This window comes from Lynx rufus, unplaced genomic scaffold, assembly GCF_022079265.1.
Source record: "Lynx rufus isolate CCGP_SWC_20201006 ecotype Redwood Valley unplaced genomic scaffold, mLynRuf1.p SCAF_6, whole genome shotgun sequence".
NCBI lineage: Eukaryota > Metazoa > Chordata > Mammalia > Carnivora > Felidae > Lynx > Lynx rufus.
The window spans coordinates 133,715,725-133,739,563 of record NW_025814878.1 but is presented as its reverse complement, the minus strand read 5'-3'; the positions used below and the strand labels follow the sequence as shown (position 1 = coordinate 133,739,563).

At 49.9% G+C, this 23,839-nt stretch overlaps 1 protein-coding gene across 5 annotated transcripts in view; it reads right to left on the bottom strand.

Moving 5' to 3' along the window:
- The window catches only part of GMPR (guanosine monophosphate reductase), a 45,137-nt gene that overhangs the window by 7,547 nt on the left and 13,751 nt on the right, over positions 1-23,839 (bottom strand). For 4 of the 5 annotated variants that reach the window (XM_047101294.1, XM_047101293.1, XM_047101296.1 and 1 more), the window contains 3 exons: positions 22,833-23,006; positions 12,898-12,979; positions 9,260-9,366 (listed from right to left, as the gene is read on the bottom strand). In XM_047101294.1, coding sequence (XP_046957250.1) covers positions 9,260-9,366; positions 12,898-12,979; positions 22,833-23,006 — 363 coding nt within the window. The remainder of the gene's footprint in view (positions 1-9,259; positions 9,367-12,897; positions 12,980-22,832; positions 23,007-23,839) is intronic. The other variant, XM_047101295.1, reaches the window with a different exon arrangement.

Genomic DNA, 23,839 nt, shown 5'->3' with positions numbered 1-23,839 from the left:
CAAAGGCGTCACGCCAGCCTTGGGAAGGACACAGAAAACACAGGCTGCCCGGGGCCACCTTAGGTCACAACTGGCGGGAAGATGTGTGCGCCCCCGGAGTTGGGGGGCATCTAGTGAACGGAGATGAACCACTTCATGAACAGCGCCTCCGACGGAGAGCATGGTGTCTCTGTGACTCAATTCCCACCCCCTTTTTTTTTTAATGTTTTATTATTCTTATTTTTTTTTTTGACACACACACACACACACACACACACACACACACACACAGTGTGAGCAGAGGAGGGGCAGGGAGAGAGGGAGACACAGAATCCGAAGCAGGCTCCAGGCTCTGAGCTGTCAGCACAGAGCCCGACGTGGGGCTCAAACTCACAAACCGCGAGATCATGACCTGAGCAGAAGTCGGACGCTTAACTGACTGAGCCACCCAGGCGCCCCCCGAATTCCCCCCTTTTTTAAGCCCGCTTTTTAGGCCCGTCCCTCTAGGAACTAGAACTCCATTTCTGCTTCATTACTTCTTTGCAGTTGGATCAAAAGGTAGGTGTGAAAGCTTGTCTTGTTTCTTTACGAATCTTTACCGAGTACAAATGCTTCCTCAGTCAAGTCCGTTACAGGCACACCTCGGAAACATTGCTGCTTTGAGTTCCAGACCGCTGCAGTAAAGCGAATACTCCAACAAAGCAAGTCCGGTGAATTTTCTGGTTTCTCAGCGCGTAGAACAGCTACACGTACGCTGCCCTGTAGTCTACCAACTGTGCAACAGCCTTACATTCTCCGAAAAAGGTGCACACCTTCATTAAAATGTACTTTATTGCTAAAAAACGCTAACCATCCCCTGAGCTTTCTCGGCAAGCCGGGACCGCTGATCACAGATCAGACACAAATATAATAATGAAAAAGTTTGACATTCGGGGAGAATGAACCAAAAGGCGGCACAGAGACGCGAAGCAGGCAGATGCCATTGGAAAAATGGTGCCAACATACTCGCCCAATGGCGGGTTGCCATAAACCTTCAATTTGTAAAACAAAACAAAAACAAAACAAATAAACAAACGTGGTATCTAAGAAGAGCACCGAAGCTTAGTGCAATAAACAAGGTATGCCTGTATTCACGAGCAGCTTCTCTGATCCCAGAGGGCCACAGGGTGCTGAGGAACGAACGGTCATTTCAGAAGTAGTGTCTCTGTGGAAGTGACGTGGCCAAGCCGTCCGTGCGAAGACAGTGACAGGACTTGGGATTGTACCTCGTGTCGGTGCTTCCAAACTTCAGCACGTCTACTTTCTCTATCAAAGGTACAAGCCCCCTGTATGCCCTTCGCCCGTCCTGCCGATTTTTAAGTGCTTTATCTCGTTATCAAAACCAGTTTCACGTGACAGGGTTTCAAACTTATGACCTCAGAAGAGTAAACAAATTCATGTTCCCATGAAGCTGGACGTTATCTGACTTACAGCACCACACACACACACACACACACACACACACACTCCCCAAGTCTTGTACTCACTTGCTTGTGAGTCGCCACGGACTGCCAGGGTGTCTCTAGTGGGGCCCCCACACTTCTGCATTTTTGTGGTTAGTGATGAGGCCCTGGGCTACTGGGACCCTCGAAAAGGAGCTCTTCTCTTCCCAGGATGGGCCAAGACAAGATGCCCACAGTTGAGAGGACTTCGTGATGGGGTGCCTGGGGGGGCTCGGTCGGTGAAGCGTCCAACTTCGGCTCAGGTCACGATCTCACGGTCCGTGAGTTCCAGCCCTGCATCGGGCTCTGTGCTGATGGCTCAGAGCCTGGGGCCTGCTTCGGATTCTGTGTCTCCCTCTCTCTCTGCCCCTCCCCCGCTTGTGCATTTCCTCTCTTTCTCTCTCCCTCTCTAAAATAAATAAACATTAAAAAAAAATTCTTTAGAAGAAAAGAGGGCTCCATGACGTGTCACGGAGGGGAAATCACACTTACGGCATCTTCTGTTCGGCGCGTTTGTAAAGAGACAACGCAGCCCAAACAAGCCAGACTGTGCATTTAACCCAGTGCAATCCAACGTCACATAATGCTTTAGGGCAAAGGAGGCTGCTCCCTGCTATCACTTCCAGGTAACTTGCAAAAGTTGTTCAAAGCACCCTTTCGTGTACCCGGGAGGTAGGGCAGCCGGGGCAACTCTCTACAATCTAAAACACGCATTCGCTTTCACTTATAAACGTTCACAGCTGCTGGGAGGTTATCAGAAACAAGGTGCCAATATTCGAAGAGCCTCTTGTTTTTGTTGTTCCAGAGTGTTAACATTACATTTTAGTAGAAAAAGCATCACATGACATGAGCGGTAGGAACTTGATCTGTGAAGCGTCAGCCTACCTTTTCTTCTTAAAAATACCTGCTCTTCCCTGGGGGCGCCTGGGTGGCTCGGTCGGATGAGGGTCCGACTTCGGCTCAGGTCGTGATCTCGCGGTCTGTGAGTTCGAGCCCCGCGTCGGGCTCTGTGCTGACAGCTCAGAGCCTGGAGCCTGCTTCCGATTCTGTGTCTCCCGCTCTCTCTGCCCCTCTCCCACTCGCGCTGTCTCTCAAAAACAAATTAACACTAAAAAAAATTAAAATAAAAAAAACCCCTGCTCTTCTCTCAAGTGGAGGCTGGTAAAGCAAGTAAGGAAGACGCAGAGGGAATGCAAATCAAGCACCTACTATGGGCCGGGGGGTGCTACAAACTTCATTTTTCTATTCGAACACCACAAGAACATAAAGTTGATACTTTGTGGGTGGAGGGAAGCATGAGGGGGGCTCAGGAAGGTTGGGTGACTTGCCCCAGGTCACACAGCTATACCAATGGAAGAACAAGGTTAGAGCCCCGGTTGAGTACACTCTAAAAACGTCTAGAATCACCCTTATCAGGACAGGAGCAGTGGTGGTTCTCTTAAGAGGACAGCACTTCTAGTAATCTTCATGTTTATCTGTATTTTCTCACTTTTTCTAGGCTAAACCTGTTTGGAGGGGGGGAGGAATTTTTCAGGCGTCAAAAAAATTCAATTACCTGAAATTTCTTTGTTTAGGTCTTTGTCTTTTTAATTTTTAAATGTTTATTTATTTATTTTGAAAGAGAGAGAGAGCAGGGAGAGGAGGGCAGAGAGAGAGAGAGAGAGGGAGACAGAATCCCAAGCAGGCTCCGCTCCATCAGTGCAGAGTCTGATGCGGGGCTCAAACTCACAAACCAGATCACGACCTGACCCAAAATCAAGAGTCGGATGCTTAACCGACTGAGCCACCCAGGTGCCCCACTCTGTTTAGGTCTTTCTAAAGAATGGTCTAACTGCTCCTAAAGTGCTATATTAAACCATTAAAAGTATTGGAGATTTGCTGAACCATTTTTTCATCCCCGCAGAGGGTCCGTGGGCGAATGTGAGCACTAGTGATCGAGTACAGAGAAGGAGAGGGTTGGGGACTACTCTGAACCATCTGGATCCTTACTGTTACCGGCCTTTCCTGATGCAGGGCCTCCTGAGTCTTGATAAGCATGCTCTCTCGGTCTTCATAAAATGTGCTCATTAAAACGCTGGAGCTTTGGGGCGCCTGGGTGGCTCAGTCGGTTAAGCGTCCGACTTCAGCTCAGGTCACGATCTCACGGTCCGTGGGTTCGAGCCCCGTGTCGGGCTCTGGGCTGATGGCTCAGAGCCTGGAGGCTGCTTCTGATTCTGTGTCTCCCTCTCTCTCTGCCCCTCCCCCGTTCATGCTCTGTCTCTCTCTGTCTCAAAAATAAATAAAACGTTAAAAAAAAATTAAAAACAAACAAACAAAAAAAAAAACGCTGGAGCTTTTGGGGAGCCCCTGGCTGGCTCAGCTGGTTAAGCGTCCAACTCTTGATTTTGGCTCAAGTCATGATCTCACGGTTTGTGCGTTCGAGCCCCACACCGGGCTCTCTGCTCAGCACAGAGCCTGCTTTAGATCCTCTGTCTCCCTCTCTCTCTGCTTTGCCACCCCGCTCATACTCTCTCTCAAAAATAAACATTAAAAAAAAAAAAAAGAAAAAGAAAAAGAAAATGCTGGAGCTTGAGTTAGAAGAAACAACCGTGATCCCAGTCAACTTAATCCCAGGACTTCTTTCTAGGTCCTGTGAAGCACCAGTCCAGGTTTGCTGGGTTATCGGGGGGAAAGCGAACTCAGTGGTTGTTCGAAGCTCCCCTTCTAACCTTAGTGCTCCGGGGACTGTCCTCTCCCCACTGGAAGGCATGCGTGGGGGCTGTGTGGGGAAGGACTAGCTGGAAGAACAGAGGAAGGTGATGTCTCCCCGCGCACTGGGATGGAAAACCGACGGGGTCCTGTCCCCACCCTGCATCGTCTGTGACTTCAGCAAGTCTTTCTTTTCCACCCTCCTTGAGCCTCCTTCATTTTCCAAGCTGAGTGGGGCAGGGGGCGGGGGATAGTCAAGGGAAGACTGGATGGAGTACTGGAGATAACAGACCTCTGTTGAGTGCTGGCTCTGCCATTGCCGGCAGTGATGTTGAACAAGTCACTTAAGATCCCGAGGCTTTAGTTCCTCCCCCGGTTCTGATGGCTAACTTTAGGTATCAGCTAGACTGGGCCACGGAGTGCCTAGAAAAGTCTGGGTGTTTCTGGAAGAGTTGTTTTGTGTGTGTTTATTTTCGAAAGAGAGAGCATCCAAGAGTGTGTGGGGTGGGGGTGGGCGAGAGAGGGGGGACAGAGGATTGGAAGCAGGCTCTGTGCTGACAGCAGACAGCCCAATGTGGGGCTCGAACTCACAAACTGTGAAATCATGACCTGAGCCAAAGACAGACACTTAACTGATGGAACCACCCAGGGGCCCTAGGAGGGTTTTGTTTTGTTTTTTTTTTTTTTTTAATGAGATTAACATTTCAATTGGTAGATGGAGAAAAGGAAGTGGGTGGGCCCCATCTCATCAGTTGAAGATTTGAATGGAACAAAAGGGCCGACCCTCCTCAAGTGGATTTTTCCTGAGTGACTGCCTCTGAACTGGGACAGGGGCTTTTTCCTACCTTTTAACTCCCAACTGAAATGAAACCGTCAGCTCTTCCTGGTTCTCAGGCCTTCAGACTCCCACTCAGACTATCACTAGACCATCAGCTTTCCTAGATGCCTGGCTTAGCAACTCACCCTGTAGATCTTGGGGCTTCTCACTCCCCCCTAATCACATGAACCAGTTCCTTATAATGAATACTCCCTCCCCCTCCTCTCTTGCCACACACAGACACACACACACACGCACACACGCACACCCTATTGGTTCTGGTTCTCTAGAGAACTCTGACTAATACACCTGTCAAGTGACAATAACAGCTAGTTCTCCAGGCTGTTCCAAAGATTAGAAATTATAAGTGATTTGTGCCAGGAAGGTAATAGATGCTCAATAAATAACAGCCATTCCTTCCTCTAGGTCTGTTTCCACCATTAAAATCCTCTTTTGTGCGATGTCCCTAGCTGATGGTGGCAAGACAAAACTCAGTCACACTTTAATCTTCACCTACGCAGGGGGTGTCCTGAATTTATGCTCTCTGCCTCTTAGAACCCCATGTGGGCCATAATAAATAGAAACCTAATTCAAGTCCAGCCTCTTGAGTGTAAGCGCCTGCTAAGAGCCCCACGCTGTGGCTTCCTTTTCTGAATTTCAACAGCGTGGATGTGCAAATTCAGCAACTAAAGTGTAAAATGAGACAGCTGGAAGGAAACCGGACAGAGTAGCAGATCCAAAATATCTGATGGGTTTCCAGGGGGTTTAGGGATGGCTGGCAAGCGAGAGAAACCTACTTGTGAAACCCTATCAAAGGGACAGTGGAAGAAATGGCTGCCGAACCCCAAGACACTCAGCTAGCCAGGAGGAATGAGCTCAGGTCAAGGGTACCGATCCCACGTGAGTCTGTGAACTTCACCTGGTTTTCTGGCCACAAACGGAACTTCTGACCCCATCTGAGAAATCTCCCACCGTTACTGAGAGCCTCGAAGCACCAGGACCACAAGCCTGGGCTGTCACTATCACTAACTGACAAAAGTCAGAGAAGCTGTTCCCTGGGGACCGGCCGATAAAACCTGACCCAAGCAGGGTAGCTGAGCCTCCACTACAGAAACCAGTGGTTCTCAAAGTTGAGAGCGCATCACAGTTTCCTGGAGGGCTTCTTAAAACGGACACCTGGGCCTCACCTTCAGAGCTGCCGATCCTGTAGGTCTGAGCCAGGTCCGAGAATTTCTAACAAGTTCTCAGTTGATACTGATGCTGCTTGTCTGGGCACTACACTGAGAAAACCGCTAAGGTGAACTGTCAATGAGGTGGTGCTGTATAAAGAGATCCCAAACTGATTTTCAGTGGCTGGTGTGCAAACAGAGCAAAAATGAGCCATCGACTAAGCAGGTGTGAAGTTTCCAGAAGGACACAAGTATGGGGAACTCAGAACACGTTCATAGCGGAACCATTCATTGGACATTCACTGACCTTGGAAATGGTGGCCATTCAAGAAATATATATGATACGGGGTCCATAAAAGTTTATTTATCTCTGAGAGAGAGAGAAAGAGAGAGAGTCAGAGTGCGAGTGGGGGAGGGCAGAGAGAGAGGGAGACACAGAATCGGAAGCAGGCTCCAGGCTCTGAGCCGTCAGCACAGAGCCTGATGTGGGGCTCGAACTCATGACCCGTGAGATCATGACCTGAGCCGAAGTTGGATGCTCAACTAACTGGACCACCCAGGTGCCCCCGGGGTCCGTATTTTGATGAAGACTCTTAACGGTGAAAATTATCATGTAACAGAGATTCATGACTAAATTACACATGGTGCTTTTGTGGCCAACTTCTGAAGAGTCAAATTTGCTAAGATGGGGTCCAGGGATATCTTTTTAAGAAAGCTGCTGCGGTGACTCTCACGTAGCCAGCCCAAAACAAGGCCAAAGTGGGGACCTAAGGACCACTGCCCTACGTCATACTGGAGACTGACGCAGTTTGAGGATCTCAGGGAGCTGGATCACCGCATTCAGCAAAGGGCTTTACGTCACAGTGAACGGGCGTTCATCTGGGCCCCGGGACAAGCGCTCAGGGAAGGGGTAATGAATGGAGGTCCTTACAACTGTCAGCAACCAATAAACCTGTCATTTGTTCCACATAGTAGATGTTCCATAAAAACTTGCTGATTGGATGGACGGATGGACGAAAAACTCGCACGAAGAATTAGGAGGAGGACACTGCACTGGACTGCAAGGTAAGGACAGGACCCCAGCTCCGGGGAAGCAACAGCGACAGCAACCCAATCGCCACGGTGAGGCTCGACAGGAGGGAGTATGCACGTAGGGGTTTTTAAAGAGTGTTATTATGTCCCCAAAGCAAGTCCAGAAATCAAACATCAACATGCCGAAGTGCTGAGCTGAAATCAACACGACATCATTCTGCAGGGATATGTAATTTGTTTGATGCATTTGTGTGTTGTTTTTAAATCACCTATCAATTATTTAACGTGGGAGCCCAGCTGAGCAACCGAACAGTGAAAAGAGTCAACAGTGTTACAGGACCACTAAAATCATGCCACTAATTCAGAATTTGTAAAGAAAATTACACATATGTGATTTTTATGAACGTAAATGCAAAATAAACATGTTACGTATATAAAACATGCACGTAAGTGGAATATGTACCTAACTGTATATAATGTAATGAATGTATACTAAGGGAACGTGTATTTTTATATTTACATTATATATTCTTTTTTTTTTTTTTTTCAACGTTTATTTATTTTTGGGACAGAGAGAGACAGAGCATGAACGGGGGAGGGGCAGAGAGAGAGGGAGACACAGAATCGGAAACAGGCTCCAGGCTCCGAGCCACCCGCCCAGAGCCTGACGCGGGGCTCAAACTCACGGACCGCGAGATCGTGACCTGGCTGAAGTCGGACGCTTAACCGACTGCGCCACCCAGGCGCCCCTATATATTCTTGATTATATATTTAATCATATGGTAATTATATATTACGTATATTTTTATGTAAGTATGTAATATATTTTACACGTTTATATTTATTTTATACGTACGTACAAATTTACACGTGTGTGTGTCTATACACGTATTTATAAAAACATCCACATAAGTGGAAACTGTGGTTGTCTTTCAGATTATATCCCACATGTTGTCCTGTTCTGAGCATCTTTTTTTTTTTTTTAATTTTTTTTAATGTCTATTTATTTTTGAGGGCCAGAGTGGGGAAGGGGCAGAGAGAAAGGGAGAGACAGAATCTGGAGCAGCCTCTAGGCTCTGAGCAAGTGTCAGCACAGAGCCCGACTCGGGGCTCGAACTCACAAACTGCGAGATCATGACCCGAGCCCATGTCGGACGCTTAACCGACTGAGCCACCCAGGCGCCCCTCGAGCATCTTATCTGGAAGGGAAGAGCAGGGGACCGTCTCTGTGACTGTCTGCATGGCAGTCACCACAGCAGTAAAGGTAGTGTAGAACCACGGCTGAGGTGAGGACAGATTTTAACTCGGCATTCATTCACTCACTCCATCCTTGATGTTTAGAGGCTGAGCACCACGCCGCAGTCCTTCCGGGAGCTTCCTGGAAGAGCTGCTAGATCACGCTCCCTGCCTCCCCTCACCCCTTCCCGTCTTTTCTGAGCCCACGGAAATGTAACTTCTGCCCCCACCAAGCCACTGCATCGGCCCTCACTCCGGTGACCTGTCACTGGCAGCATTTCACAGCACTGCAGGTGGGACTAGCTAACATGAAGTCGTCCTGGAGGAGGGTGCGTCCCTAATCCGACACGACTGGAGTCCTCCCACAAAGGGGAAACGTGGACACACGCACGCACACGGGGCACACGCCACAGGAACACGAGGCTATGGTGCCACCAGCCGAGAAACCACTAGAAGCTCCAGAGGCCGGGAACAGAGGTTCCCCCATGGCCCTCGTGACCCTGCGGATACCCCGATCTCAGACCTCTGGCCTCCCCAACGGGGAGACGGGGAGTTTTTCTCTCGTTTGGTCCACCCAGGTTGGGGTGCTTTGTAGCCAACTAATTTGCGGCCCTCTCGTTCTCTCAAAGCTCCCCGCGTAGCCCCCATCCTGCTGCCTACGGCCTTGAGGTGTTAGTGACTAATGTGCCTGGGGAGCAGGGCCTGGGTCTCCGCCAGATGTCACCGCTGTGACCAAGGTGCCCGGCTCACTGCCAAGCCCACGGGATGCCAAGTGGATGAAGGGCCAAGGAGCAGGGGCCTCCCCAAAGCCCCGAGGTGTTCCCACATCCACCCCCCCTGCCCCGCCGGGCACTTACGGAGATGATGTGCCCCTTCAGGCCGTGGGCGGAGTCCGCACACTCGATCACGGCACTCAGTTGGGGGTAGCCCACCCCGGTCTTGGTGCGGGTGGTACACACAGAGCCTGGATGGTGGGAGAAGCGGGGCCCAAAGAGAGACAGTTAAGAACGAGCCTCCAACACCGGCAGTGCCGGCAGGGAGGGGGTGGGGGTGAACTTTCTTTCCGTGGAGGCGGGGCGGGGGGTTAGAACCACACCATCTGGCCTCGTCCCTTCCGGTCCTCACCACCGTCAACTGCGGCTGCCCGGGAAGCCCTCTCCCCACACCCTGTCGCTGTCACTCACCTGTGCCATCAGCCCCCACCGCATGGCCACAGACCGTCCCTGTGTACGCTCCGTCCCTTCCCACGTCCCTCACTTCCCCTCACAGCCACAGTATACTTCCAGGGACCCCTCGGTCTCCTCCCATGGCCTCTCTACCTGCACTGTTGGTCAATCTCTAACTTCTCCGAGCCTCACAGCCTCGCCTACGAAATCGGCAGCCTGAGGTTGCAATGGGGATGCCACGGGGCCCGCGGGACTAGCAGGCAGCCCTGGAGAAGAGGGAGCCGCACCCACCCCATTCCTGCACCCTCTCCCACCCAGGTCTGTCGACCGGCCCCGGCCTCTTGGGCTTCGCGATGGCCCACCCTCTCCAGAGCCCCCGTCCAGCCTGGGCTGTGGGGTCTGCTTCCGTGTCAGGAAGCCTCCTGAAGCCCTCTGCCCCCTTTGACCTCTGCCCTCTGCCTTTCCCACCGTCAACCCCAGTCCTGGCTGACGGGTCAGCCGGGTATTATCCAGCTATGTCCAGGCCGAGTCATGCCAAGAGCGCCACCATCTCAAGCACACGTACCCCTGCTCAAGTCCCGTCCCTCCCTCCCAACAACTTAGCACCCCTACACCCCAAGATCACCCGGACTGAACTCCCAAATGTCCACCTGCCGCCCTCCCCTGCCACCTCCCCGTCCCTCCTGCTCCCCACACGCCGGCCACGCCGGCCTTCCAGCTCCTCCGGCAGAATGAGTTTCTCCCCGCCTCGGGGATCCTCTGTACGCGATGTTCTCTCTGTCCAGCACTCCCTGTGAACCAAGCCCCCGGTCCTGCCAGCCCTTCTCATCTTTCAGGCTTCATCTGAAATGTCACCAGCTCAGGGGAGTTGTTGTCCTGACACAGCACTCGCTTCAAAAGAAGCATTTAAATAATTATTTGTGTAAGAATGCAGGGGATCTGTTTTCTCTGCTGGATGGTACGCTCCAGGGATATTCACTGTTGCAGATCCAGCGCTGAGAACAGAGCCTTGTACATAGCAAGGGGGCTATAAATAGTCGCCGAAAGAATGCGTGAACTTCCGATAGATGAGTCACCCGCATGCTTCACAGCTCAGTGGACGGGGCTTGAACTCCACTGCCATCACGCTTGGGGACAAGGTGCCTAGAACGCCTTCCTCCTGTCTTGACCCTCCACCACCAACAGTGCCTTCATGCACCGCCCCCCCCCCCCCAATCTCTCCCGGCATCCTCAAGGACAGGATCACACAGAGAACTGTGTTTATACTTCCAGGACTGGATTCAGCAAGAAAACCAGAGGCGCGGGGGGGATCCCCCTTTCCTCCTGCACCCATCCAGCCGCAGGGCAGAATACATCTCTTGACGTCTATCCTTACGACAGGTGCTGCCGCAATCCCGAAGCCAGTGAGCTCTTCTCCCCACCAGGCACACGCTGCCCCAGCTACCAGTCCTGCATTGTGCAAGGCAGGATTCATTTCATAATTTCTGCTTCATAACTGGCTTCTCGCCTTCTCTCCCACTCCACTGCTAGATCCTTGCGGGAAGGCAGGGACGTGCTGCAGGGGCCCAGAGCTCTGCCCATGTGAGAGACCTACAGAGGGTAGGCCGATCACCTTTCTTGGAAATGGCCATCAAACAAGGCATGGGAATGGTCTTGATTAATGCTCAGGTCAAAAGGAGAAGCTGGATACATGTTTCTCCTCCCAGGTACAGGGCCAGGGTGCTCATTGTTAATGCTGTCATTCACTTAGAGAAAACCCAGTGTTTTTACGCTAAAGAATTCACGAAATTGAACAATCATCTGCAACGAATTTAAAGAAGCCATTCTGGAAAAGCTCCCTACTCTGTTCAGAGAGTCCTTTCTGCTTTTATAGACAGCCCTGCCAGGGCTGGGAGGGCGGGGAGGGCGGCCCACACAGGGATAACGGAAAGACAATAAATCTTCTGGGGAAACAGCATGTATACACAGAGGATGTGCATGAAGGAAACAAGTGCAGCTGAACACTCAAGATTACATCAAAAAAGGCTCTTTGAGAGCCGAGTGGACTTCTCACACACCTTCATATCCTGGACAGCACCTGCCCAGCACAATGGCGGCTAGCACACATCCGGGAATACGTATTTCTGATTAGCAGGTGACTGGTGAGTGCCCTGGGCTACTGGGAACCAATTCCATTATTAGCCCAGTCTATGACATCCTAAGCGGGGAGCTCCTTATAAGTAAGAACTGGGTCTTATCCTCTCTTTGACTTTTCAATGACCAACACTCAGTAAAGACCAAAGGTGCTTTCCTCTTGCTCAGAAGACATTATCAATTGGCTTGTGTGGCACCATCAAAAGCCCAATGTTGACCATTTCCCTGTACGTTAAACACTCAAGTACTTTGATGAGCCTACAAGACTCGTCATACACATCCCGTTCCCGCAAGGCTGTAACTGTGCCAAGTCACAACCCAACGATGTCTTCTGTGAGTTCCCACACTCTTCTCGCATTGCTTTATGGTTTGTTTCCTTTTTGGGTAGTGTTTGTTTGAATGGGTGATATTTTTTAAAAAAATCTTTGCTATTTTTTATTCCCAGCTGAAAATGTATATGTTCTTTCCTTCTCTCCAATGTTAGTGTTTGTTTAGGAATGGATGTGCAAGGAAGAATATGAAAACATGAAAGTTCGTGTTCACGCATAGCCAACGGGGAAGGTGAACACCAACTGGCCCCAAGAGAAAATGGCGCCACCCAATAGAAGGACAGAAAGGCTCTGCCTTGTTCCTCCACTCAAGATGCCAATGGGTGGTTCTAGGAGAAAATGCCTAAGAGAATATGGGCAAAATCCAAAATGCATTATGTATCAGGTGAGGAGCCGGGAGTAGTAACTGACCGGGCCATGGGTCAAGTTCAAATGCGGCCTCAGAGCTGCATGCCTACTATGTGCAATGTCTGGGGTCCCTCAGACCTTCATATAAACTGGAGGCGTTCATGTCCATTAACCGTCCCCACGATTCTTCGCCCCCTCACCTTCCTCCTCAAGGAATATAGGATCATTAACGAAATCTGCATCCTCTTCTTCTGCGTTAACGCTCTGAAACCAGGACCTCGCGTTCAACCCACATCCCGGCTCCTTCGGGACGTTCCCCGGTGGCAGCCCAGTGACATTTCCTACAAGACCTTCTGGAAGCTCAACTTCCAAAAGTGGTGGGATACTTCCAGAAGCAATGTGCTTCACCCTTGTGGCGGGGCCACCCACGGGCTCCCTTCTGGCCATCTCCAGTGTCCCCAAGCCCCTCATCCCAGTGCCCTGCACACAACCTCTGCTGGCCTTCCCAGCAGGCCTTACCTGGTCCGACGCCCACTTTGATTATGTCTGCTCCAGAAAGAATAAGCTCTTCCACCATCTCCCCTGTCACCACGTTCCCGGCCTGAGACAGAAAAGCACACAGCCCGCAGTCACAAGCTACTCCTGGCGATACAAACATGCGCGAATGAAGAAGCCCGTACCTGGACACACAGCGGCGCATGCCCGGAAGCCACAACGCCGCCTGGGGCCCAAAAGAGGGGGGGAGGGGAAACAACGGACTCAATTCCTGATTCTAGATGAAATCTCAAGTCGGCGGGAAGGGATGTTCCCCTGGTTCCCTTCTCTGATGACTAGGAACACAGACTCTCAACACCTCATACCACACTTGGGTTTGCTAACAGCAGGAGAAGGTACGCAAGCTGTCACGTTAGAACCACAGAAGACCCGAGATGATCCAGGTCAGAGCTTCTGAACGTGCCCAGGGTGGACAAAACAAAATCTCACGGAGAACCCAAATGCATAAAATAAGCAAGGAAAGGCTCTTTCAGATGATCATAATATTGGCTGTTGGGAATAACATGTTTTGGAGACTATAAAAACCCCTGAAGGACCTTTAAGGAACTCTAGGGGCTCAGGCTTAGGAAACCCCGCGATCGTCTCACCGGCTCACGGATGGGAAAACGCCTGGGGGTCCGCCCCAAGGCCGGTGCTTCCCACCCGGATATGAAAGGGCAGATGAGACTTTAGTGACCACAGGCCTGGAACATGCTCCGACTTCACATGAGGCCGCGGCCCCCAGAATAAACATGCACACCAGGACGCGGCGGAAGCTAAAAACCAGAAAGATGCATCTGGTTTGGACATTGTACAAGTTCTTTCACCGCAGGAGCCTGGGAGCACGAAAATAGCCCTTTTCATTACGACTCACTGCCCTGCGGATTCTTCAGCTGGTACACAGGATACTTGGCAAGATGCCTGACTGAATTTTCACAACTGTACAAAGTCTTATTTTGGGAAATGCATCCCCACTCATGTTACTCTCTTTTTTTTTTTTTTTTTTTTTTTCCTTTGAAGCCCCAGTGTCTTTTCAGTGAATTCATTCCCGGCAGTTGGGGGGGGGGGGGGGCCGGGAGCAGGTTTTCTTTTTTTAACCTAGACAGAGTGACTTTTAACTCTGTATAAAATATCTTGGAAAGGTTAATGAGGAAGGCTCAAAGCTGCTCTAATCCAACAACACCTGACAATGGAAAATGCTGGATGTTCCAGAAACAGGACCAGAGCATTGAGAATACCAGGTACAATAAGGTGGCGGGGGGAGGGCATCGCACGTCACTGAGGGACAGAACCAGGTCTCCACAGACAGAGCTGGGGAAAGGGATCTTCTGAAAACAAGATATAGATTAATGTTCACGCTTGCCCCCAAAACCAGCTTCAGATGGATTTAAGAGTTAAATCATAAGTGGAATCCTCCCAGATTTAGAACGCCTTGAATACCTGTAACAGGCATAAAAGTGAAAGATACATGTGTACCTACAAACACACACATTTCATACAATCGAGAAAACTAAGAGGCAAATAACATAGCAGAGAAAAATAATCCCTTATGCATGACAAAGGGTGAACTAACATTATAAAAGCTCTCCCAAATCTTCAAAAAAAAAAAAAAAATGCTAACAGCTCACAGAAGAACTGCCAAAGAACATTATTTATTAAATAAATAAATAAATAAATAAATAAATACATACATACATTCAAGTGGCCAATAAACACAGGGAAAGTGCTCACTCTCACGAAGAATCCAATTTAGATTCAGATGCCAGCGAGGTACTACCTTTCACTTAAAATATCAACGACTATAAACATTAAATACTAAGGAGGAAACAGATACCATCTTTCTCTGCTGGTACAATGTCTACTTTAGTACAAGTTTTCCCAGAAAGCAATTGTCCATATGGAACAAATGCAAAACTACATACATCCTCTGATCTAGTAAGTGTACTCCCAAAATTCTCTCCCAAGGGAGTAATCATAGCTGACGTCAAAGATTTAACGACAAGGATGTATATTATTTATTTGTAACAGTACAAAACTGCAAATCTACTACCCAAAATGGGAATAGTTCAACAACCTGGTGTTTTCCCACCTACGTGATGTTTTTAAGGTTGCTTAGATGGCATTGGAAAATGCTTAACCGATTTCAGTATAACGTTAGGGGGAAGAGAAGGAAATAGTAAGATCTCAATTTTGTTAAAATCAACAAGGGGCCCCTGGGTGGCTCAGTCAGTTAAGCATCCGACTCTTGGTTTTGGCTCAGGTCATGATCTCATGGTTTGTGGGTTCAAGCCCCACATTGGGCTCTGCGCAAACAGCATGGAGCCTCCTTGGGATTCTCTCTCTCTTTCTCTCTCTCTCTCTGCCCCTCCTCTGCTCACGCTCACCCTCTCAAAATAAATAACCATAAAAAACATACTGAAAAAAAATAAACTTAAAAAAAAAAAAGGAGGACAGGTGAGTTTCCAGTTGCAGGTGCCAAAACCTGGCCCATCAAATTGGAAACCAAGAAAGGCAAAACTAAGGGGAAAAGGAGAAAGACAAAATCAGAAATGAAAATGGCAACGAGACACCCTCTAGCCCAGGAATGGCCACAGTCCCCGCCCAGGAAGCTGTGCATGGGGGTGACTCAGGGGTGATGTGGGGATGATGCAGGGTGTGGCACGGGCCAGGGTGATTAGCGAGGGTCCAGCCCACCGCCTATGTGGCACAGATAGCGTGACTGGACATGGCTGCATCCACAGCACATGCTCATCTCCTGGCACTCGAGACAAAGCACAGGTTCCGGACCTTCCCGGGGCGGGGGGGGGGGGGGGGGGGTTGGGGGAGGGGGCACCAAACCAGGCAGGCCATTGCCGCCAGGCACCTCTCTCCTAGGGGAGGCTGAGCACGTCCAGGACCCCACCCCTGCTCTGCCAGCAACCACCGCCCCTCCGGGTCAAGGAGAAGCATGGGGGCCCAGAGAAAAGTCTGCGAAAAGCAACAAGATTAGAGAGGTCCTCGGGCAAAAACCCAAACCAAGACTGTTTTGTCCTAATGTTTCCAGCTTCCCTGCAGACCCAGAGATCTAAGGCAGCATGAGTTCAGAAAGACCTGGGGTAGACTAGGGCCCCACACTTACCAAGTAACTAAGAAGTAACTCTGAGTCTCCCTTTATCCTGCTATGAAGCGGGACTAACCACACCCACTTGGTACTGTCACGATAAGGTTTACAAAGAAAGTTCTATTCAATTCCTAGACAGAGCCCAGCTCTCAGTTGGTGCTCAGTAAAATGTTGGTCCCTCCACCTAAGAATGGTTTCTTAAAATAAATAAATAAATAAATAAATAAATAAATAAATAAATAAAATAAAATATATTAAAATAAAATACATTAAAATAAAATAAAATAAATTAAAATAAAATAAAATAAATTAAAATTAAATAAAATAAATTAAAATAAAATAAAATAAAATAAAATAAATTAAAATAAAATAAAATAAAATAAAATAAATTAAAATAAAATAAAATAAAATAAAATAAGAATGGTTTCCGTATTGGGGTGCCTGGATGGCTCAGTCGGTTGAGTGTCCGACTCTTGACTTGCGCTCAGGTCATGATCTCAACAGTCATGAAATCGAGCCCTGTGTCAGGCTCTGCACTGACAGCCCGAAGCCTGTTTGGGACTCTCTCTTTCTCCCCCTCCCCATGCACGCTCTCTTTCTCTCTCTCTCTCTCTCTCTCTCAAAAATAAATAACAGGGGCGCCTGGGTGGCGCAGTCGGTTAAGCGTCCGACTTCAGCCAGGTCACGATCTCGCAGTCCGTGAGTTCGAGCCCCGCGTCAGGCTCTGGGCTGATGGCTCGGAGCCTGGAGCCTGTTTCCGATTCTGTGTCTCCCTCTCTCTCTGCCCCTCCCCCGTTCATGCTCTGTCTCTCTCTGTCCCAAAAATAAAATAAACGTTGAAAAAAAATTAAAAAAAAAATAAAATAAATAACATTAAAAAAAAAAAGAATGGTTTCTGTATATTGTTACTTTTTAAGACTTCAATGTGGTCAAATGTACGTAACCTAAAATACTGTTTTTAGCTATTTTTAGCTATTTTTAAGCAGACAATTCAGTGGCACTGAATACATTCACACTGCTGTGCAGACATCACCACCATCTGTTCCTACAACTTTTCATCATCCCAAACTGAAGGTGTGTACCTACTAGAAAATAACTTCTCGGGGCGCCTGGGTGGCTCCGTCGGTTAAGCGTCCGACTTCGGCTCAGGTCACGATCTCACGGTTCGTGAGTTCGAGCCCCGCATCGGGCTCTGTGCTGACAGCTCGGAGCCTGGAACCTGCTTCTGGTTCTGGGTCTCCCTCTCTCTCTGCCCCTCCCCACTCTCGTGCTCGCTCTCTCAAAAATAAACGTTAAAAAACTTTTTGAAATAAATGAAACAATAACTTCTCTACCCAGTTTTGACTGGCTCTTCTGAGGCCCTCTGCCAAGAAAAGTCCTTTCTCTAGGAGGAGATAAGGCAGGGGCCTGCAAAGAGCCGTAGGCCAGGTTTGGCCCATGGAGCCACGGCCTGCCAGCTTCCCATAGAAGGTGATGGAACGCTGATACCAGTACCTTCTCCCAAGCACTCGCACGTGTCTCTACACCTACCCGTGGAAGCAGGAATAGGAGACGCTATCAAGGCAATAACCATCTTTCACGGCACATTAAACCGAGTTTGCTATGGGGCTCTCAGGCATCACCTGGATCTGAGGCCCTGCGTGGGCTTCCGCCACAGTTCCGGAAAGACGGCAAAAACAGGACATCCAGGCAACTCGGCCTGAGAGGTTATGGTCCGTCAGCCATGACCACTTCTCGTACTTCAACGAGTAAGGCTGCCCACGGCTGACAACCCGCAGGGAATTCTAAAGAGCGTCCGCCTCTTCGGGAAGAGGGACAGCTCAGGAGGTGACCGTGAGTGCCACCGCAAGAATGCAGACAGGTAACTGGGCCACTGGCCATGCACAGAAACCAGGAGGCTGTGCCCACGGCTCCCTGGGCACCGGTCAACGGTGGCTAACGTGGCATTGCCCCGGGGCGTGCAGCTAGGTCTCCAGTCTACTCTGAACGGGTCAGGTGTCACAGACCTACCTCCTCCGGACAAAGTCAGAAAGAGGCACCAGCACAAAAGCATTTTTCAGCGGGCTTGGTTTCCGGCGGGCAGTGTGGTACAACCGGAAGATCGCAGGTCCCAGAGGCAGGCCGCTTGGCTCTGGACCCCGGGCTCACCTCGCGCTGGCTGTGAGATCCTCAGAAAGTTCCCTAATCTCTCTGAAATGGAGTTTCACGTCAGTAAGAGCAGGTGCTCGTAACCATGCTCCAAGATTTGATACGATTCCAAGAGCAGGGTCTCATCCACACTCAGTGCCTTTTTCTACAGCACCCGGTAGGCATCGTTCTCTTCCCTCTCTGGAAGCCACCAGGCAAATAAATGGTTCTAGGACCTACCACACCGTTCTAACAGCCAGCACTTCTACAGGACCCTCCTCTGCCAAAGTGTTCTAAAAATCCCTGCTTTTTCCCTCCTTACAAGTGGCAGGGAGTGCCTTAGCTGAAAGGCAAGGAAAAGGGGTGTGCACATAAATCCGGAACGCACAGGAAACAGGGAGCAACAGATAAGCCCTTGCTCTGAATGCACACATCCTGAACTGCCAGCTGCTACCAAGACCATTTCTTTTCTTTTTTTTTTTTCTAATCTTTATTTATTTATTTTGAGAGAGGGAGAGTGCAAGCAGGGGAGGGGCAGAGAGAGAGAGAGAGAGCGGGAGAGAGAATCCCAAGCAGGCTCTGTGCTGTGAGCACAAAGCCTGACATGGGGCTCGATCTCGCGAAGGGTGAGATCATGACCTGAGCTGAAATCAAGAGTCAGACACTTAACCGACTGAGCCACCCAGGCGCCCCTACCAAGACCATTTCTTCTTTTCTTTTTTAATCTTTGTTTTGAGAGAGACAAGCAGGGGAGGGGCAGAGAGAGAGGGAGAGAGAATTCCAAACAGGCTCCGTGCTATGAGTGCACAGCCCAACACGGGGCTCGCTCTCATGAAGTGTCGTGACCTGAGCTGAAGTCAAGAGTCAGACACTTAACCAACCGAGCCACCCAGGCACCCCTACCAAGACCGTTTCTGAGTACCTCTTCTGTTCACCGCATTGGAACGATCATGACACTCAGCATCCATATTACAGACTCTTCAGTTCCAAAACCTTGGACAAATGGTAATGCACCCAAAAGCCATGAGAGAAATTACACTTCCCCAAACCAAGGGTGTTAAGAGTCCTGGAGGTTTCCAAACGAATGGCAGATTTCAAGGGTCAGTGCAAGCAAAGAAGGCCTTAGAAATAACCATCTACCTTGCCAACGTCCCCCGTTCATTGCTGGGGAAACCAACAAGAACAATAAAAACACATCCCAGAGCCAACCGGCAGATGCTAAAGGGGCACTTGCTTGTGGTGGGTGCCCACAGGGCCGTGGGAACTCTGCGCCAGTCTCTCCCCCCACCAGCCTCATCCCCATAGCAACCCTGGGGCTCTGTACTCGTGACACTGCCCCTTCCCTTGTATTGGCAGCCTCCCTCCTCCTGCACTGCCCCTGTCCCCTTGTCTGCAACCCTGAGGGCTGGAACACGGGCTCCCTGGGCTCCACAGCGGGTAGCTTGCCTCAGCTGTCGGCAGGGCCAGCTGTGAGCTAAAACTCATAGCCCACTGGAGCACAGGATAGAAAGCTCTGGGGCTCCAACTGATTTATTTTTTTTTTTAATGTTTATTTATTTTCGACAGAGAGAGAGAGAGAGAGAGAGAGAGAGAGAGACAGAGACAGAGTGCAGGCAGGGGAGGGGCAGAGAGAGAGAGAGAGAGAGAGAGAGGGAGACACAGAATCTGAAGGAGGCTCCAGGCTCCGAACCACCAACACAGAGCCCAACACGGGGCTCGAACTCAAGAACCTTGAGATCGTGAGCTGAGCCGAAGTCGGACACTTAACTGACCGAGCCACCCAGGAGCCCCCAACTGATTTCTGCAATCACATATCCTTTTGAAAGAAGGGGCACATGTTTTCTCTGCCTTCTTAAAACAAAAACAAATAATCTTCCCATCCCACCTTCTGTTTTCTTCCCTATCAACCTTCCACGTCTACCTCAGTGCTCAGGGCATATGCCCCCAACGGTCCTCACAACCGACAAACAACTGTGTGTGAACCCCACGCCGTGTGACCCCCTCCGTCATTCTCTGGCTGTTGTTATCCTCGACCTCCTTTTTGTCGGTGCGGAAAATGAGACTCAGAAGGTGAGGTGACTTCCCCAGGGTGGCTGAGCTCCCACCAACTCCAGGGGCACTCAGCGATTCTCAGGGTGTTACAACCAGCGGCAAAGTAGAGCAAGGGGGAGGGGCAAGGGAGACGTGTAGGAAACAGAACTACGGATTTGTTCCAGCAGGAACAGCATACCTGCCCTGCCGCTTCCATAAAACCATGCGGCTGCGTCTCCATATGCTACGGAGCAAAAGACGACACAAGAGCCATGCGGGCAGGGTTACCGCTTACACAAGGGGCAAAACCAGGCACGATTAAACAGTGTCAAGAAGAGATCAGTGGTGGTGAGACCAGAGACATGCAAGGAAGGAAGAGATCACTAGAGTCCGGGGGGCGGGTACAACCCTCTTGGGTGGGAGTAGGGGCTTCTGGGCGTAGATACACTGGAAGGCTTGCTTAGGCTAGGACTATTTATGAAACACTCAGATTCTAAGCACTTTTCTGTAGGTATGTCATATTTCACAATTTAAGGCAAGGATTACTAAAGAGAAAGAAAGGGGAACCACTGAGTCGCCTTACTAAATCCGTGTCATTTCTCATGCCTGACCCTTCGGAACTCTCCTGCCAGTGGAGGTAAAGGACGACGTCCCAGGTTTATCAGTCGCTTCTATCCCCAGCGCAACTGACACACTGGAGGTGACCTGCAAAGATCTGGAACGATCTAGACCACACCACCACGTCAAAGCAGAAACCTAAGGAATGCCCAATCTTCTTCTCTCCACAAGGAATGAACAAAGGTCTCCTCAACACATATTTGTCACGCTCTTTCTCCTGCCACGCAGGCAGTGTTTCACACAATCTACATTTAATACCCCATACTGTTTAGGGCTACCAGGTCTCAGCTGAAGGGCTGGGGCTTCCGCAGTCCCGGGAGTCCAGCCTTCTACTCGCTCTTGCGTGAGCAAAAGTTACCACCGATGGCTGTCACCACAGAAGAGCCTCAGGACACCAGATATTAGACACCAACAGACCCGGCTTCAAACCCCAGCTTAACTGTTCCACATTGGTATGACCTTGTGAAAACTCCAAGTGTATGAGCAGATCAGAGCCTAAGATTCCTCATCTGGGATACATCTGGGATAGCAGTTCCCACTCTTAACAGAAGAGAAAGAACAGATGTGAACTTTCTGAAACCTACTAGGTATTCAATAAGCAGTATTACCGTTAGGGAAGAAAGCAATGACACCGCAGCACTATTAGGGAGGGTAAAATGAATTTTTCAGTCTCCCACCCAACTTCTCCTACTGTACTGCTGATCGGCCTTGGGGCAACTCTTGATTCTTTCTTCTCCTGTAATTGGAAAGCATGAAAATACACATTTAAAAATCCTTGTCAATTCTTAACAGATTTAACTCCACTAACAGAAATAATTCCTGGGTGCCAACTTCCTTACGATGCCGAGATACGAGGAGAAATAAAATTCAGAGTTTAAAACAACGGAGACACAGGGAAATTACCTAGTGGCCGCTCTGTAATCGTCATGTTACCTAAGACAGTAAAGACACGCTCAATTACGACACAGATTTTCCTAAAGCCCAATTTCAACTCAAGAGCCTCCGGTCCCTTTTTCGGTCAATCCACCTTTGCTGGCAACCACAAACACACTTTCTGACCAGCGAAGGTGCTCCTAATTAGGAAGGGACACAAAAGACAGGCAAAGTCGAGAATAAGGGTCGTAGACAAAGCAAAACTCCAACCGGCTGGCTACTTACTGTTCCCATGAGGCACTTCAATTGCTCTGGTAGAATTTTCCACTGGAAAATTAGGAGAGGGGTACAGATGACCTAAAAAGGTTGCAACCATGGGGCGCCTGGGTGGCGCAGTCGGTTAAGCGTCCGACTTCAGCCAGGTCACGATCTCGCGGTCCCGCGGTCCGGGAGTTCGAGTCCCGCGTCGGGCTCTGGGCTGATGGCTCGGAGCCTGGAGCCTGTTTCCGATTCTGTGTCTCCCTCTCTCTCTCTGCCCCTCCCCCTCCCCCGTTCATGCTCTGTCTCTCTCTGTCCCAAAAATAAACGTTGAAAAAAAAAAAAAAAAGGTTGCAACCTAACCCCAGTTTCATTGTTTTTGTTTTTGTTTTTTTAATGTTATTTAGAGAAAGAGAGAGCATGCCCACGCAAGCAAGGAAGGGTAGAGAGAGACTCTTAAGCAGGCTCCGCACTGTTAGTGTGGAGCCTGATGCGGGGCTCGAGCTCACGAACCACGAGATCACGGCCTGAGCTAAAATCAAGAGTCGGACGCTTCACCGACTGAGCCGCTCGGGCCCCTCTCTCATTGTTCTCATTTTTTAAAAATAAACTCCTTAAGTAAAGAGGGTCACAGAAGACCTTTGTTCAAGGGGCACACACGGTAAGAAACATTTGATAACATTTAGCAGAGACAAAAAGCCAACACCCTGTAACGTTGATCTGGATTTTACTTTCTATGGGGAGCCAGTCTGCAGACCTTCCATCGCCGCCGCCTCTTCGTGAGGATTCTCCACTCGTCTCAACAAGAAAGCACCGACACAGCCCCCCCCCCCCCGCCCCGCACACGGAGCAAGCCTCTCTCTGCTCCCCACCCCACCCCACCCCCACCCGGAGAGCCCTCCGCCATGCCTACCATGATAGTGTGTTCTGGGAATCTGGCACGCACCAGCTTCACGAATTCCACAAAATGTTCTGAGTACCCATTGGCCACGTCCAGGCAGATAAACTTGACCTGCGGCACGGCTTCCAAGATGCTGCTCATCTTTTCCAGATCGCTCTTCCCGCTGCCCGAACTCACGGCCACGTGCTGTACCAAAACACACGGAGAAGCGCAAGGCCTGAGGAGTAAGTAGCATTCAAAGGCAGACCCTGCCCCCCACCCCCCCACTCGCCTATGCTGAGGACGGTGCAGTGACTCTTCGAGGTGTACCCAGGTCAAATACACACACGGCAGATCTGCTCAAGAAACACAACAGCAGGGGCGCCTGGGTGGCTCAGTCGGTTGGGCGTCCGACTTCGGCTCAGGTCATGATCTCCCGGTTGGTGAGTTCGAGCCCCGCCTCAGGCTCTGTGCTGACCGCTCAGAGCCTGGAGCCTGCTTCGGATTCTGTGTCTCCCCACTCTCTGCCCCTCCCCTGATTCAATAATGAATAAATGTTTAAAAAAAAAAAAAAAAGAAATACAACAGCAGAGGTAAGGGAGACTCGTGATCCATTCATTAGGTTAACTACACTTTGCTTCAGTCACCTTTCCCCCCATTAAAGTGCATATATCCTTAACCTTGAACCTCGGCCACAGAATCTTCCAGTGAGTACATTTTTTTTTAAATGTTTATTTTTGAGAGAGAAAGCGCCAGTGGGGGAGAAGCACAGAGAGAGGGGGGCAGAGGATCCAAAGCGGGCTCCGCGCCTACAGCAGAGAGCCTGATTCGGGGCTCAAACTCACGAACTGCGAGATCACGGTCTGAGCTGAGATCAAAGTCGGGCGCCCACCCTACTGAGCCACCCAGGCGCCCCTCGGGTAACTACATTTCTAATTATTCAGGAAACCTAGTCCTTGGCTTTTCCTTGGTTTCTTCAAGCCGTGTGGAACTCTGAACCGTGGAGCTGCTGGTGTGAACTCTCTTCTAGGAGATGAGGA